The sequence below is a fragment of the Drosophila simulans genome, chromosome 4 (genome assembly GCF_016746395.2).
Source record: "Drosophila simulans strain w501 chromosome 4, Prin_Dsim_3.1, whole genome shotgun sequence".
Classification (NCBI taxonomy): Eukaryota; Metazoa; Arthropoda; class Insecta; order Diptera; family Drosophilidae; genus Drosophila; species Drosophila simulans.
In genome coordinates this window covers 23423-41411 of record NC_052524.2, presented here as the reverse complement: position 1 = coordinate 41411, position 17989 = coordinate 23423, and the positions used below count along the sequence as shown (strand labels likewise).

Here is a 17989-nt window from a genome sequence, read left to right as displayed (position 1 = left end):
TATATAAAGAGACCGACGACTATGTTGAGTTCCCTGGAAATGTTTTCTTAGCTACACAACAAACTTTCAAAATTCATTTATATAGTAGACAAAACTTACACGGATAATTAATAATAATAATAAATACTATCAAATTATTCACCCCGGCCCTGTTTTATATACTGAAATTGTGTAGGTGGGCTTTCAATTGATCACTGATAATAGCCGTGCTATTACGAGTTGACGAATTAAAGGAGCACGCAACCAATAATAATAACGAGCTGCGATGAGTACAGCGGCAAACAATTCAGTGAAACTGAAAATTTCTTTGATGTCGCCGCTGCTAAACGTATATAGAACGTGCTGCCCGCCACTATATGCGTTTCTACCCCCATTGGTAAAACAGATGTGAACGGTGCATATTTGTTTAAGTTCTTCCCACATTTGCAAGCTGTTTTATTATTTTCGCATCAGGCCAAACATTTTAAGTATTATTTAATTATTTGTGGAAGACTCGCCAATGTAGTTATTTATCAATTACTTTACGTGTACGCAATTTACAAAATATTAATTAAAAGTACAAAAAAGTCAGATATAGAAAAGGCTATTTTCATATTTTGTGTTTTTATAGTCATGTTCATGGTAAAACAGCGAACATGTCAATTTAAGTAAAAGACAATGCCTAACTCTATGTCTCTATAAAAATTGAATTTTTTTTACAATCGTAATGTTTTTAATTTGGTTCTTCCTTTTTCTCGTATAAAAGAATTTAATTGGTGCAGGTATTTCTACTGCACTCATAACTTATATACATATTCTCTGTGCTTCTTTAATGTGTTAAGTAATGAAAAGTATGGCAGAACTAAAGGAAAACAATAGGAACAACCACCAAAGCTAAAACCAAGAGTCTTTTGTTATATACTCAAGAGCCACCCCAAATTTGTACACCCGTTACTCATAAAGTAAGAGGATATACTTAATTCGTTGAAATGTATGTATCAGATGGAAATAAGCGTTCCGTACCTTTAAAATATATTCATGATCCTGATCACTTGCTTTTTTGATTTGACCGTGTACATCTGCTTTTCTATATGAGCTATAAAGGTGTTTCTTCATACGACTACGTACAAAACATTGCTTCTAAAACGCATTTCCCCTTCGTATATGTTAGCTTTGTACCTTTTATCACAGCGCTCACACGGACAGACAGACGTCAGGACATGACCAGATCGCTCGACACTAGTCGAGAATATTTATAGTTTATAGCGCCGGAAACGCTTTGTCTTACCAGTTCCATACTGTTCATAGAATCTGGAGTACCCTTCTACTCTACGGGTAATGAGTAAAATACTGGATAATAATTTTGTATGTTTTAAGCTTTGCTATCCAAAGATTATTGTCTATAAAACTATAAATGTTATTTTTTTGTTTTTAACGGCATTATCGGAAATATTTCACAAGCGCAAAGTGTAAAAGTATGTACAAAATATAAAAAGTATAGGACAATGTTATAAGAATATTAGAAGATCGTGATTTATTAGGATACTATTTGCTAAACACAAGATGGCATAGTTTATAATGCACTAAAAATATATACATATGTATACAAATATACAAAATATAAGTACTTACCATAGTTACCGGTAAGCCACTTGGAGTACCATTGGCATACGAATAAGGAGAAACTAAGTAACCCATGTTAAAGCTAGGGGCGTGGGTGTCCAGCTTATCTGAAATGTTTAACGAAATTCTTATAAAAATGTAGAGACTTTTAACTATACTATTTTTCTTCCGAAGCGCTGCTTTAAATCGGAAAATAAATCAATTTGATGAACTTTGGGGTTGACGTAATAATACGCACATAACAACCCCGCACTCTTAGCTGAGTAACAATTCAAAAGCATCTTCTTTCGCTATTAAGTTTGAAATATTTATCCTATAGGTTTCAAAATATTTATCCTAATGTTATTCTAAAATTATTTCACTCTATTGTGGTAAACTTTAGTAATGTTGTTCTAAAGTTTTCAAGGTAGTATGTATTATTTTCGGTATCAACAGCAGAGTCGATCTAGACATACCAGTCTATCTGCAAACGCAAAAACAAAAACTAATCTACTCTAACATTTGCTAACGCTTTAATTAATTTCATAGGATAGGAACAGTTTTTTAAAATATTTTTTAATAAAGATATAAGAAAAGAAACAACTCCAAAACGTGCATTTACATATAATAACAGCACGAACAGCAAAAATACGCGTGCAATACTTGTAAAAAGCCGACGCTAGGTTTAAATATTCCAAAACAAGAGTTTAGAGAAACTTTCAAAATAAACATTTTTCGTATGCTTTTTGTTTGATAATGTATTTTGAAAAACACGTCATTCCATTATAATTAATGTCATTATTTCGAAAAAATCTAAATATAGGCTGCAGATCCGCTACTTATCACTGTTTTAGATCACTGTAAAAGCTACTTTATCACTATGAGGCTGCACCACAGACGGTTTTGCCGACTCTGCATCTCTCTCTATCGCACGATCTTTTTATTTTATAGTTGAAGATTTTGTGGTGATTTATCATCTTCTTGATACCAATGACATTCCTATGCCAAAGTCTTCACTGGTGATAATTCCATTGGCGATTAATACACCCGAAAAGTCGAAGTGTAATTTCGAGTCTTCTTTCCAGAAGGAGATAAAACAAACAAAATAATGGGGCAAAATTTGACAGATAGAACAATTTTAATCCGTACAATTGGAATCAATTTTTTTATCGGAGGTTCATTACACTTTGTGTAGTAATTCTGTACATACATATATATATATATATATATATATATATATATATATATATATATTCGAGTTTTTGTGAACTTTTTACGCATACACATATACATACATATATAAACACAATACACAAGGTAAGTAGCGTGCCGGTGAACGATCTTCATCACCTTGTTAGCACCATGAAACGGTGGCTGCCAGGATAAGTCAACGAAGCCGGTTATTTATCCGACGCGCCTCCTTACCTTAACCATACTCTACCAATCTACCAATCACTCTTACCTTAGTCCAACATACTCTCTTTAACGTTAACTTTTAGCTCGCTCTGCACCTTAACACAGTCAAATGAAGACAAACGGGTATACTTTGGATGCATTGCTCAAAGTAATAAAAGCAAAGCATGGCCGAACATTTATAAGCTCTGTTTATATGAAAACTTTAGTATGCCATGTTATCATACATTTCATCTATAACCTTTTTTTTAATTTTAAGTATGTAAATACCTTTACGTTTTGAAATGTGTTGAAGTCAAAAGGAAAAGGAAAGTTTTATCAATATTTCTTCCTAATTAGAAATTTACCTAATAGTCTTAACTATTATACTCAATATACATATACTTACTAAAAACAGGGCTGTGGTCCGGCCTTGAAATTTTGTGACCCTTTTCCTATGCACAAAGAAAAAACAAATTTAAACCATATTTATGTTCATATACGACGTAGCACACATATTAGCAATATTCAAATCTTGGAATTATACATTTATTAATAGAAAACATTTTAAATTATATTTTCCAAATATGAAAAACCATTTTCAATCCAAAAACATATTGATTAAAGCCAAAAGAAAAGTTGTTTAGTTTTGTATGAATACTAAAATATTTTCGTTACCTCACTTTCAGTTAAATCTATTAAGCTAGACTTTTCTTCAACTAATAAGTTCTCAGACGATATTTTTTCATCCTCGCGATCTCCTTCGTCTTTAAAAATCTTCACTTCATCAGTACTGCATAAATCATCTCCTGATGATCCATGCCTGCTGTGTGTATGAGGCATGTTTTTGACGTTTAGGTCGTATTTACCTAAATTGCAAAAGTTACATAAACTTCTTTGCACTGCAGAATATTAAAATAATCCATACTCCATAAGAGCATATCTGAAATTAAATTAAAAATGTAAAATTTAATAAATGCCAACTGTTAGCTTAAATAGTGAAAAATAGTGTATATATTAATTACACCCGGTATTCGTAGACTAAAATGGAAAATAAGATTCTTTACATTTTTAATGATCCCTTTTGTGTGTTTTAATAGCCGTGTTTTCCTAGTCACGCCAATCTAACAGAGCGCACGCCATGGGCAGAAAGAGCGTTAGTATTCCAGTGACGACTACGCACTACATGTCTTCACATCCATTTTAACGCTCACAAACGCTCTAAACACTAAAATCTGTTCATGTATAAAAGAGTTTTGTAAATGAGATTTGGTAAGCCCTACCAAATTGTAGAAATGCTTAATTGCCACTGGGTGAAGATCGTGTTAGATCTCGAATGCAGCAGCTTTGCTGCTTGCATTTTTATAAATACTGCTTAAACAATGTAGCGGTTTGTGCATTATAACAAAGGACAAATGCGGTAATCACCACAGGGTGATTAGGTAAGCCGAAATCGATTTCCACGACTTTCAGATATCCATTACTCAGATAGTGGGAAACATAGGGAGATATTTATTTGAAAGTGAAATAAAAAACTTTTAAAAAATTTTCAATTGACACCTTTTGGGAGTATATATGCAAAAGAAATATATAACAATTTCGGCGTGTTCACGCTTGAATTATTTCACTTATCAATATTTTTGTTAAGATCTAAAAATAGTTTAAGTTGGACTATTAGAAATTAAAAGTTATAATGTAAAACAAGATAGTCGAGTTCCTCGACTATCAAATACCCGAAATTTTCAACTTTTTTGGCATTATCTATAGAAGTTGGCAAAACAAACAAAAAATCAAAATGTTAAACGCCAAAAAAAATACTTTTAGAAGTATTAATTTCTTTTTCGCAATGACGATAGAATTAGCAAGATATAAAAAAGCATTTTTAAAAGTGTGGGCGTGGCAGTTTTGACGTTAGAGTGGGCGTGGCAACACAGAGAGATTCCAGAATCTGAATGATCAACTTTCTCGCTCTTATAGTTCCTGATATCTCGATATCTCGATGACGGTCAGGCATGCGGTCACGGACATTGTCACAACGGCTTACTAGCCTGAATAGGGATATATAATAATATAATACAGCCTTACAAGAATTATATTGATAGGTTAGAGGTTGAGTTGGATTTGGAAATAGGGAAGCAACGAAATCCCAGAGTGAACACGAGAGCATTAATCTTTTTTATTCTAAAGAAGTCATGCCAGTAGTAGTGATGTTCATGTTCATCATTTTAAAATTTGTGGATATTATATTAGTGAATTAATTTGTGGATATTATTACGCGCACAGTGATAATTAATAGCAACAGAAGGGTGAGGTCTAGGAATCTATGAGTGCGATATTTTTGTACTTGTATGAGAGAGGTTATAATACCTCTCTTGACTCAATTTCTAAAGTCCAATCTTAACAGCACTTTTATTCTGATGGATATTTCAATGTATTTAAAGGATTTTAAACACTGTACCATGAAATATTGGTCGGATTATTTTAAATGAAAAAGTTGTATTAGAATACTAATTTTGGTGTCTTCAAAAACGTAATGCAACAATTTTAATAAGACTCTAATAACTATACATATAAAAAATGTAGTTATTGTCATAATATTATTTTTTTTAATTCTTTGGGATTGTGCAATTTACATAACAATGTTATATATATACGGCTTTAAACATTTTTTTATGTGTTCTGCATGTTCACACCTTTTCTGTAGTTACTAGATTCGCATGGCGTAGTCTTCATTTAACAAACGTTTAAAATAACCTTGTCCCTACATTTTATTTAAAATAATTATTGTATTGACCTGCAAGGACAAATTCTCTCCTACTTTTCTCAGAACTAAATGATTAGCAAAAAGGAAAACATGTACATACATACATAGCAATTTGTCACATTTCGGCTTTGGACGCAGGGCGATTTATTCGTTACCTGACTGGGCCGTCGGAGATTTGAACTAAACGGATAGGTAGGCAATACGGGCTGAGGCAAATAGCTAACTACATACTAGTTTAAGGTAACAACTTTGTCGACGACGACAGCGGCAATAGCAAAAACAAAGCAGAATACGCATCGGCTCAAGACTAATGACACAACGAGTTTCTATTTAAAAACAAGATTGTGGTGTATCAACAGGTAGAGACGAAAACGACAGAGTCTAAACAAAAATATATGCGTAAAACAGAATACAGAAAACTGTATTTTCAGCAAATAAATAAACAAACATCAGGGTGTGTGTGAGTACTGTCGGCTCTCTGCATTCGAAGCAGAGGATCCGATCCCGTGTTTACATATACATGCATAGTTATACGTATACATATATCTATCTTATGAGTATCTATATGAACACGACATTGCGATGTTAACTTTATATTAAAGTATTAAAACAGTAAATCGGATCTGAAATTAAAATGTTTCCTGAAGAGCGAAAAAGTGTGCACGTTTGACTTTGTTGTATAACTTAACCGATGGCTGTTGATGTTATTATATTGAACTTAAGCAGGGGCACTTACAGTGATACTTTGGTTAAACAATCCGAGAGATTAGAGTAGTAAAATTTGAATCCTTTATACGTTAGTTTACTGAAAAGCTATCCACAAAGCCGCCAGCACTCTAAGTTTTAACAAATTTCCAGCCAACTTTTCTTTTAGACTATTATATGTGAGAAAAATACTAATTGAAAGAGGTTTCACAGTTAAAGGCATACACGCATTAATTAATCAGACACAATATTCTTGTATGTCATACATACATACGTATACTTTTTATCAACACACTTGCACGAGAATTCATTCTTGGGCCCGTCAACGAGTACAGAACACAGCTTTGATCGCTGCTCTGCCAGCACACGAATGCCGATAAACACTCATATATATTTGTTTTTGGCTGACATACACTTATACTAAGACAGGAAGTTATGTATATATGTATGTTTATTCATCAAAGCACAATTGGGTGCACCCGCGACGGCACATTTTACACATTTTGTACTTTACATCAGGCGCATAATTAATTTATATTAAAACAGGCACAAAATAAAGGATGGTACTCTAAAATAATTCCCGGTTCAAAATGTTATCAGATTTAAAATGCCGTACCACGTCTGCGTTGATCGAATTTTTTTTAAATTAGTGCTGGAATAACGACGATGGCAACTGTCGATAAGAAGACGTGCATCGATGTTCTGCCGCGACAATTCTCGATATTTTGGTTATATCGAATGGTTCGATTAGCATTAAATCTACAAATAATCAAAACAAAAATTTTTCATTTTAACTTTTCAATGTTTGTTAGATGTCAAAACACAATAATGACATTTTTTATTATTTTGGTTCGCTTAAGCAAAAAGTCGATTTCAATTCTTAATAGCGGTTTGAGCTTAAAAATAGATTGCAGTTTTTACCCATACAATACAATTACAAAATAGCGTATTTATTTATTTATTTTTAAACTTATCGGGAGTTGCCATCCTAATTTTAAATGTTGGTTGTCAATGCACAGTGTACAAATTACATCTCAAGATGGCTGCTCTTGATATGTGCAGAAATCATAATGATACTCTGAAATTCCACCTTTCGGTATATGTAAAATTCAGGATGGTAGCTCTCTATATGTGCATTAATCGTATAGCAGCTCCCGATATGTACAGATATCAGGATGGTAGGTTTCGAAATGTGCAGAAATCAGAAGGCACCTCCCTAGATGTTCAAAAACCAGGATGGCAACTCTTGATATGTAAATGTGTATGTCCCCATTAAACAAGCATTGCAATTGCTTTACCAGCATTGCCAAGCCTATTTCTCCGCTCCAAATGTCATTTGTAAAATAATCGAAATTGAAATGCAAGACCGTTTCTGAACTAGTGAGTGGCTATCATCCTCGCAAAAATTTTTAAAGTTTTTTTGTATTTGGTGCCCCGATACAAAAAGAAAAAACATTTATCTCTCTTTCTTCATTTTGATTATACAAATGTATTTAAAATGTCCTGTTCCAATTTAATTGTTATGTTATTGATAATGGAACACAATTTCCCTCATATGCTACGCACACTGTAAAAATTTCCCTTTGACCCAACTAAACAACTGACCGCAACACGGCCAGATCTCGTCGTCGAGATCTCCGAAATCATAGAAATACCAAATGCTGAGAGTTAAAATTTCTTAAGCTAACAATAAAATGTAACATAAAATTTTGATCAAAATGTAGCTATAATTTGAAAGTTGGCTCAAGGTAATATAGCTCTCACGAAATTTATTTGTATTATTGTTTAAAAGTTTTATGTAATACTGATTTTGATTAGAAATAAAACATTTAGGTTAAACTGAAAAATTACTAAGATTATAATGTGTGCATGCCAAAAAACCATCCATTAACCAGAAATCTTCTAAAAATGTAGGCAATAGAAAATAGTCAAACCTGTTTGTTAAAAATATTTGTTAAAAATATAATAAATAAATATCTCAATTTCTTACGCCTATAACTTCTGATTACCTTGGGCTAGTAATTTCAAAATACTTTCTATGCTTTCAACTGCGTTTAAAAAAAATAAGAACTTGCCAAGCAAATATGTAGATTTGTGTAATCTCTTTGGTGCGTTTTTCCGAATAAAATATAGCAAAATTACACATTTCCGAAAAAATTCACGTTTAAAAGATATTAAGAAATATAAACAGGTTCGAAAATATTGGCTAAAATAGTAAAAAAAAACAAAATTAAAACATTTTACAAAATGATTTTCTTGGCTCGTATCGAATAATTTCATGATATTGAGATGTACATTGTATACAACAATTGGAATGGAGGATTAAAATTAATAAAATGCAACCATGAATTTACCCAAAACATTACTTTACATCGTTTATATATCTCTTATATAATTTTACCGCCTATAAAGGAAATTAGTTGTGAGAAGTCGATATCAATAATAAAATACAACTTGTATTCTCTTTTATTACGAGTATCAGAAATAGTAACAATACAAAAAATAACAAAACAAGGCGTCAAATATAATAAAATAAAACCCCAGGTTAGGAATAAGTTAAACCAATAATATAGAAATAATAGCTAGTCCAAAAACTACAAAAATAAGCTTAAATGGCTAATGCTTTTGTATTTCCTGTTATATATTACAGAGGTATAAATTTGTTGATGACGGATGGATTCAGCAATAATATAGAAAATAGAATTCATTCTAAAAATTATAATTTAATCTTTTCCGCTCATATTTTATTAAACTACAAGCGTAACTGTTCCTTTAAGGTATATTTTACAAGCATTTCGTACGTTGTATTTCCCATACAAGTTGTAGATATATCCTTTCGCTCACTAAAAGTAAACGTCTACACTGCGCCAAAAAATTTTCGGAAAGCATCACCCTGGGAAACCGATATAACACGAACACATTTTTTTACTGCATAAGGGCCTCAAATTATAAAATGACACTTTTGGCGTTTACCACCACTGGTTTCCTTCTATTCACATACGTCGTCAACGTGATTCGACCTTTTCCGGTTTATTCGTTGAACATGGCAGTCGGCAAAAATAAAGGTCTTTCCAAGGGTGGCAAGAAGGGCGGCAAAAAGAAGGTGGTGGACCCGTTTTCTCGCAAGGACTGGTACGATGTCAAAGCTCCGAATATGTTTCAAACTCGTCAAATCGGCAAAACACTTGTAAACCGCACCCAGGGTCAAAGAATAGCATCGGATTATTTGAAGGGTCGCGTTTTTGAAGTGTCGTTAGCGGACTTGCAAAAGGATATTGATCCAGAACGTTCTTTTCGCAAGTTCCGTCTTATTGCAGAAGATGTTCAAGACCGAAATGTGCTCTGTAACTTTCACGGCATGGACTTGACTACGGACAAGTACAGGTTAGTAAGCGTCTAAAATGCAAAAGTGTCGACTTTATATTAGTATAAGTACACTTGCATGTATAATTGTAAATTCTTATTAACGTTTCTATATTGCTTAGGTCGATGGTTAAAAAGTGGCAAACACTAATTGAAGCCATTGTCGAAGCAAAGACTATAGATGGGTACCTCTTGCGAGTGTTTTGTATCGGATTTACTGCCAAGGACCAGCAGTCTCAGCGCAAAACATGTTATGCTCAGCAATCACAAGTCCGAAAGATTCGTGCTCGCATGACCGACATTATTACCAACGAAGTTAGTGGTGCCGATCTAAAGCAGCTTGTTAACAAACTGGCCTTGGACTCGATTGCAAAAGATATCGAAAAAAGTTGTCAGCGCATTTACCCATTACATGATGTTTACATTCGTAAAGTAAAGGTATTGAAGAAACCGCGCTTCGATGTCTCAAAGCTTCTGGAATTGCATGGCGATGGCGGTGGCAAATCCGTGGAAGCCGTTGTTTCCTCCGAGGGAGCCGTAATCGACCGCCCTGAAGGTTATGAGCCCCCAGTACAGGAAGCTGTTTAAATTAAATATGAAATGCATATTTTTTAATGTATTGCATTCAAACATAAAATACATTTCTGTATAAATTGCATAAACTATTTTCTTGGCTTGTTATATTAGTTTGTGGGCCTCTGGGAAGTCTTCAGTCTTTTAGGCATATGTTTGTTCCAGCCCTTCGTCCTGAATGTGGTATGTAAATCTAATATTTCTGTGCTAAGCCTCATCTTACTTGTATCTTATATAGGCTTCGTTTCCTAACTATCGAGGTGAATGCAAAAAGGCGAAATTCACAGGTATGTTCAACATTCAATTTTTAAATTCCAATGAGAATGAAACGTGCAATACAAAAGCCAATTTCTGATAATTTCTTTGTCTTTAAACTAAAATTATTTAGAGTGCTTTGCTTAAGAAAACACATTTTTAGCTTTTTTTGGAAAAGATTTAAGAACAACTTTTTATATTTTCTTTACAATATTAATCCTTTTTTTACGAAAGTATTTTTATATTACAGGCTACATATAAGTCGACTTGACGTAACTGTAACTAGATTTATCTTACAAATATCTTGGTTTTAAAGAACGTTGCAAAATATAGAAAAAGGAAATTGTTGCATATATTATTGCATTTTTATTATTTAATATGATGTTGTTATTTTTCGTCTCTGTCATTTATGATGAAAGCTAAAGTGCTGAAATACATTTGTTTAAATATAATTTTTAAATGAAATAATTTTACTTATAAAACTTTGATATTTTGCAGGTATGCCGATTGGATAAAAATCTATCTATACCCCAACTATGTAAGCATTACAAAACCTTTGGTGGATTCTATTTCCAACACTACAGAAGACGGTGTGAAGACGACTACGATATATACAAGGCAAATTTAAAATTAGCGTGGTTGTCCAATTAATCCAAATGATAGAAAAAACAAAATTTTAAAAAATATCTGGTTTACATATGTATGTAAGATTACTCGTATTAAAATTGATCACGCAGACTTAATCTTTTTATCGGCGCAAGAGGATTTTTTGTTAAAAGTTAAAAATTGAAAATAAATGAGGTGAGGAACATTTTCCCACTAAAAATTAATACAATAAAGCTGTTTATATTTGTCGAATGACTGTGCTCCGTGTAGAGGTAGTTAAGCTAACTTATGTGAATAAAATCGTACGGTCGTAAACGTTTGGGGGCACAGAAATTCAGAAGGGACAACATATTTTCATTTAAAAGAATGAAGCAACATTATTAGCAAATTATTGCCCCGGACGAGGCGGTGCCTATGGTTTTGTATTATGTATTTGAAATTTTAAAACATGTTTATAAAATATGTTAGATTCGTCTTAAAATTGATCACGCTGACCTAATTTTTTATCGGCGCTAAGAGGATTTTTTAAATATGATACATTCACATAAGATTGTAATTGACTAAAAAAATTAACTAGCTAAGTGACGGGTATATGTTGTTTTAGCCTCTGAAATATGTCCAATAGGACTTTATTAAGAGCCTCTGAAGTTTATACTGGTTGATTCAACTGCTTTGATAGAAAATTGAGTTTAAGGTAAATAAATGTTTCCGTTCCTGCTCTCTTTTCTTGACTTTGGCTGTCTGTTCAAAACTAGCCTCTCTTTGATTTACCATTTTCCGTGTGGGCTAGAAACACTAATGATACGCCAAATAGATGCCCAAGCCCATTGCAACTATCCTGAACTATCTATAGGTTTAAAAATATTCCAGTGGATAGTGCTCGAAAGCACTTTTACAAATTCATTAACTGCGCGATAATTTCAAACAAGGAATTCCGAGGGGGCCACAATAACCGGCACTTTATTAGATCCTATTTTTTTTTGTATTTACACCACTGATTTTACTGTGAACTTTTCGAAAATACTTAATAGCATGTTTTCATGAAATTGGGCCACAAATATTAAAATTAACACTGAGAAATTATTATAAATTTTTCCTGCGTCTAAAGCTTTTGCCGGGTTAGATCATTTCGTATCCACCTATTAACTCACCTTACGATGTGTTAAAAATATATATATAAATAAAAGAATACGATAAATATTTTGCAATTAAATAATAAATATAATAGAAATAATAGACTACAATATAAAACAGATTGCATCAACCCCCTGTGCACAAATTGCCAGAACTTAGAAAGCGTGTATGATTTTCACGTTTGCAATTTATCATCAAAAATTTAGCTATATACATGGTCAAAATTCTTAAGAATTTACAAATATAGTGTGTTCGCTCAAATAGATTGTATTTAATGATATTTTCTCATCGGTAAATTTGTTGCTTTTTTTCGAAGATTAGTCTTAACACAGTGTGAATTCCCATTTTACGTTTTCTTCAATATGAATTTTAGTTTAGTGCGGAAAGGTTGTAATAAAACCACTATTGGTATCGGCACCATCGGTATCGGTGTTCGGTATTGATACCTTTTATAAATTTCGATCGTTCTTAAACCGATAAAAAAATTAATTTTGAAAACTACAGTATCATGAGATAAAATGACAACGACAATTGAAACTTGGTTTTATAAAAAGGTGGTCAACGGCATTTGATCGATCCTTACATGACCAAAAGCTTATTCGTTTCACTAGTGTTTTTTTTCTTAATTATTGATCACTTGTTTGGAGTCCACAATACGTACATTTATTTCCTATTCCAGTAGACTAATGTTAAATAATTTACCTTCTCTAGCTAACCGTAGAACTATATGTGAGCTTATTCGTGGTTACTCTCCCGCTCTTACAGAAATCAATTCTAACTTTTTATCACTTAATTAGATCTTACTAATTTTATACATTTTCTTCTTTCTGTATCGCATCTAAACGCGTATCGAGCCGTACGATACACGGACAGCGACCCTCCGGTCGTTTGGGCGGGAGCTGTGGCCGTGGTGATAGCTCGATAAAAAAAACTCCATTTTTAATTATGTCAGTAAATAATGTACGTAGGAACAAATAAATATTTTAATGAATGCAATGATTTCAGTTTATCAAATTAATTTTAAAATAACTTTTTTTCACTAAAGTTGAAAGTGCCAAATTCTGCTAATATATTGATAGATATTGGGAGTTACAGTGTGGGTGTGGCAAAAAAATATTTGGCATACCGATTAATGTCGCCAAGACAATAATCAAAAAAAAAATTTTCCAAACTGTAAAAAGCTGGAAACAAAACTCTCCAATCTGCATGCTTAATCTCAGTTTGTTATAATTCACGAGATCAGGGCGATACGGACAGATGGACATGGCCAGATCGACTCGGCCAGTGATCCTGATCAGGAAGTTATGAACCAAATAATCATTTCATAATCAAAATAATCTTTTTTATTTTACGAACTGCAGTTGGTTTTGGTTTTTATTCCTATAAATAACAATGTCTTGTTACATTTTGTTGATACTTAATAGTTAGTTAACCATTCAATGTAACACACTTGAATGGGCCTTCAAATTAAGTAAATGCCATCTTGTGCCATTTAAACAGGCGATGTCGCAGCTTTCCTGCTGCTTCAACTAATATGAATGTCCTCCGTAGCTTTAACCTAACTTTTTTGGATACCACTTGGAGAGGCAACTTTTTATTTACTTTTTAGTCCATAATGAAGTCATTGCTATTTTTCTAGTAAATCACTATTTTTAGGTTTAACAAGCAGCAGCAACGGTTATTGTTTTAATGTCAAATGTAAATAATATTATAGTATGCGGAATGACAATTAAAGGACTTTCAATTTTTTCGTGTTGTTTTCTTTTTTACGTGTGTAAATAATTTCCAAAAACAAAGTCCTTTCTATTAACAAAAAAAGTTAAAAAGTTAAAGTTATTCTTATCCTGATTAAGAATATGTATACTTAAAATTGTCCAATACGAATCCCTTTATCTGTTAGATACTTTTAAACGAATCTTGTATACCCGATAATTCTATAAGTAACTATAATTCATTGACCATAAACCCAGTGACGGAGACAGTCGTTTTGCATTTATAATTTTCAATTATGAAAACTCATAAATTAATATTAATATTTATTTTGTAACTACCTTAAATAGAACATGTAAATAAGATAGGACATTTTCTAACTGTATTTTCATTTCGTAGTCTTCTAGTTTGTTTCGATCTACAGTGCTGGCCACGGGAGTAGCACACTTCGTGTCTTATTAAATAGCGCATAGATACGAGTGATTGATTAACAATACTTATTTATTTCCATATTTATTTATTTCCATATACAAAATAAAAAATGTATAACTTTATTAAGAAACGAAAATGTAACATGTCTAAGACCACCGGTAAAGGCGCTAAACCTATGGCCACAATTTGAAATTTCTTTACTTTCCTCAGAATTAAACAAATTACGGGAATAAATTGTATGTACATTTAAGGTTGATATCGCTTTTTATGATCGATGGAAGTTCTTACTTTATTAAAAAAGAGGTGGTACTGCAGGACTTTGAATATAGCCAAAGTCCGCCCTAATTCACAGACGCATATGTATGCATTCATAGCCTCTTGGGAATCTTTTTTCTAAATGTTTATACAACTATCAGACGTACATATGTTTGTGTATTGACGCTTGTGAAAATATACATACAATGTACGTACATTTGTATAGGCATTTGTGCATATGAATCTACGCAATATCCAGTTTAAAGGCAAAACCCAGAAGGCTTTTATGTACATACACATGTATACCATACTTGAAAAAATAATGCCTATATTAGAAACATTTGCTCCAAGTGTACAAATTCTTTTAATTGTTAAATTTCATTACATACATATATATAATGATAGCTAATTTATACAATATATGTACACATATTATACATTTGTACCTATAAAGGTCCAAAAAGCGTTCCCTTTGTTTTGTTATTGCCCCTTTTTTTGTCTGTTTTTCTTTTATAGGTATGTTTGTACAAATTTGTATGTATTTTTGTCTTCGTCGGACAACATTATTCCAAAGGTCTTCTCAGCTCAGTTTCTTGCTAATGATGATGCTTCAATCTGCCTGCTTGCTCCGTCTTAATCGAAAAAGAAACTGGATTCAAGAAGACATTATACGTTAACGGCTTGAATGTATATATGTACGTACATATGTATATATACGTAGATATATGATATAAACACTGACCAATGTGTGTATACACATATGTATACACAAGTGTGCGAGCATACCGCTTTAACCAAACGTTCTCCACCCTTTTCGGCATCGAACCGCTGACTAATTAAGCCTTTAAAATTTTTACTGAACCAAAGAGAAGAGGATAATAAAGTCATTGGGTACACGGCATGACTAAAGAGCTGTAACAGGCAAGCAAAAAGTAGAAAATATATGAAATATTAAAAATTATTTTGAACCTTTTTTATATTACTGTTTTAAAGTCATTGAGTTTTATTTTTAGACAGGAAGAGCTATTTTATATTTAACGATTTGTTTAATAATTTTTTAATAAATTATGTATATTAATTTAAAAATTAAATAAATAAATAATAATAATTAAATAATAAATAATAAGTTATAAATCTAATATGTATATACATACATATATGTACACGTATATTCATGAAGACAACACTAAGAATTTCTTAAAACCAAATAACCAATAAATAATACTTAATTAATAAATAATAAGTTATAAATCAAATTTGTATATACATACATATATGTACATGTATATTCATGAAGACAACACTAAGAATTTCTTAAGACTACAAACATATATACATATGTATTTATGTACTTTCTTCAATACATACATAACTAAATATTGAATACATACATAACTAAATATACATAGAGTGGTAACAATGTATTATTACGAATCTACGCATAATCCAGTAGTTTTGTGCAAGTTATGAAGATGTGCAAAGTTGTTTGAAATTATTTACAATGTACATACATATGTATGTACATACATACATACATATGTATGTACATATGCATATATGTATGTACATATGCATATACATGAGTTTGGATGAGAAAATGTACATATGTAACTGAGAATACGTGTATTTATTTTTATGACAATACTTAGAGATATACATGTATGTATTTATGTTCACAAGTATGTATAATAAAATATCTGGTTTTGTAGTTTCCAAGAATCGACAAAACGTTTTTATAAAAAAGGAATGGGACCACCAAACATACATACATACGTATGTGTGTATGTATGTACATTTATGTATGGGTGCATATATACCCTTAAAGAAGTGTACATGCGTACCTGCAAATACGATTGTTTTGTGCGGATATTTATACACACATATGTATACTACACTCATAAAGGGTCTGGAAAATCACACAAATGCACGTTAAACAAGCATACAGACTTGTTTGTATGTGTAAGCTGTAGAAGCACAGCATGTGTCCGCTTCTTTCATAGAGAGATTTGAGTAAGACGTTAAATTACAAAAGGCATGGCACATACATACACACGTATGTATATACATCCATATAAAATACATACAAACGCATGGGTATCAAAAGAATCTGACGATACCAGATTTAATCCTGCTGTGCACTTGCAGGAAAAATGTTATTTTTTTGTTTTAATGCCGGACAAGGATACACACCATACACATCTACATATGTATGTATGTACAGAGTAGTTTTATCGTTAGGAAATTCATTGTCTAGACTAATCAACGGTTGTTGTAAAATATAAATTTTTGACTGCCCTTTTTCAAATATGTAAATTTCAGATCGCAAATTCAGGTACAACGCAGTTATCCATGTAACTGTAATAACTAAATTTCTTCGTATAGACATATATGCGCATACGTGTATGTATATACATGTTCGTCAATGGACTGATCAAAATGTACATACATATGTATGCACATATATACATATTTATGTATATATATGTAAGCACTAGCATGGTGACTTATTATTAATTAATTTAGGTTAGCTGCAATTTCTTTCCAAGTCTTTTACATGCATCTGTACATATTAAAGCTCTTTGCTTAAAACGTTTCGAAAGATTTATATTTTATTGTAGGTAAGATATACATACATACGTACATATACGTATATACATATACAGGACCGTTCAAAGGCATTCGAAGAGCGTACGCATAATGCTATAAATAATATTTTGTACACATACTTATATTAAAAACAATTTTTTTGAAAAGTAAGGATGTGACTTTTTTAAAAAATTTTTGAAAAGTAAAGATGTGACTTTTTTTAAATGCATTAATATTATTAAAATAAGTAATAATGAAATAATAATAATTGAAATATTAATATATACGTTGAAAAGTATATAACGGCCAAAAACTGCCTAAGACTGTCACACCTACACTTTTAAAAGTTATGTACCAAAAACAGGCAGATACCCACTTCTAACGATCACAAATTACAAAACCCTTGGAGGTTTCCAAAATACGTCTTTTTGGGATTACATATATATAGAGTTTATTTCTTCAAAAACACCAACTCCTTAAATGATGGGCTGAAACGACAGATGCCACCGGAAAGTACATAAGAATAATTTTGGACAGCCAAATTCATTGAATATTAATGGCATAAAAGGAAAATAATTATTCTTTTTCTATTCAATTCGATACATTTTACTAAATTAGACGACTAATTATTAT

General features: G+C 31.9%; 2 protein-coding genes across 13 annotated transcripts in view; one reads left to right on the top strand and one right to left on the bottom strand.

Moving 5' to 3' along the window:
* Positions 1-7162, bottom strand: part of LOC6724686 (protein pangolin, isoforms A/H/I/S) — a 46980-nt gene extending 39818 nt beyond the window's left edge. For 3 of the 12 annotated variants that reach the window (XM_039296159.2, XM_016174455.2, XM_044923513.1), the window contains exons 1-3: positions 3652-3842; positions 3383-3428; positions 1612-1709 (exon numbers count right to left, since the gene is read on the bottom strand). In XM_039296159.2, coding sequence (XP_039152093.1) covers positions 1612-1709; positions 3383-3428; positions 3652-3816 — 309 coding nt within the window. In that variant the 5' untranslated portion in view covers positions 3817-3842. Of the gene's footprint in view, positions 1-1611; positions 1710-3382; positions 3429-3651; positions 3917-6473; positions 6634-6712 lie in introns of those variants that run through there. The other 9 variants (XM_039296160.2, XM_039296162.2, XM_039296161.2 and 6 more) reach the window with 9 other exon arrangements.
* Positions 7163-9427: 2265 nt separating this feature from the next.
* LOC27208340 (40S ribosomal protein S3a) lies at positions 9428-10470 on the top strand. The gene is made up of 2 exons (XM_016183933.2): positions 9428-9826; positions 9928-10470. Exons 1-2 carry the CDS (start codon positions 9486-9488, stop codon positions 10391-10393), a joined length of 807 nt encoding a protein of 268 aa, XP_016037190.1. The 5' UTR covers positions 9428-9485; the 3' UTR covers positions 10394-10470.
* The last annotated feature ends 7519 nt before the right edge of the window (positions 10471-17989 follow it).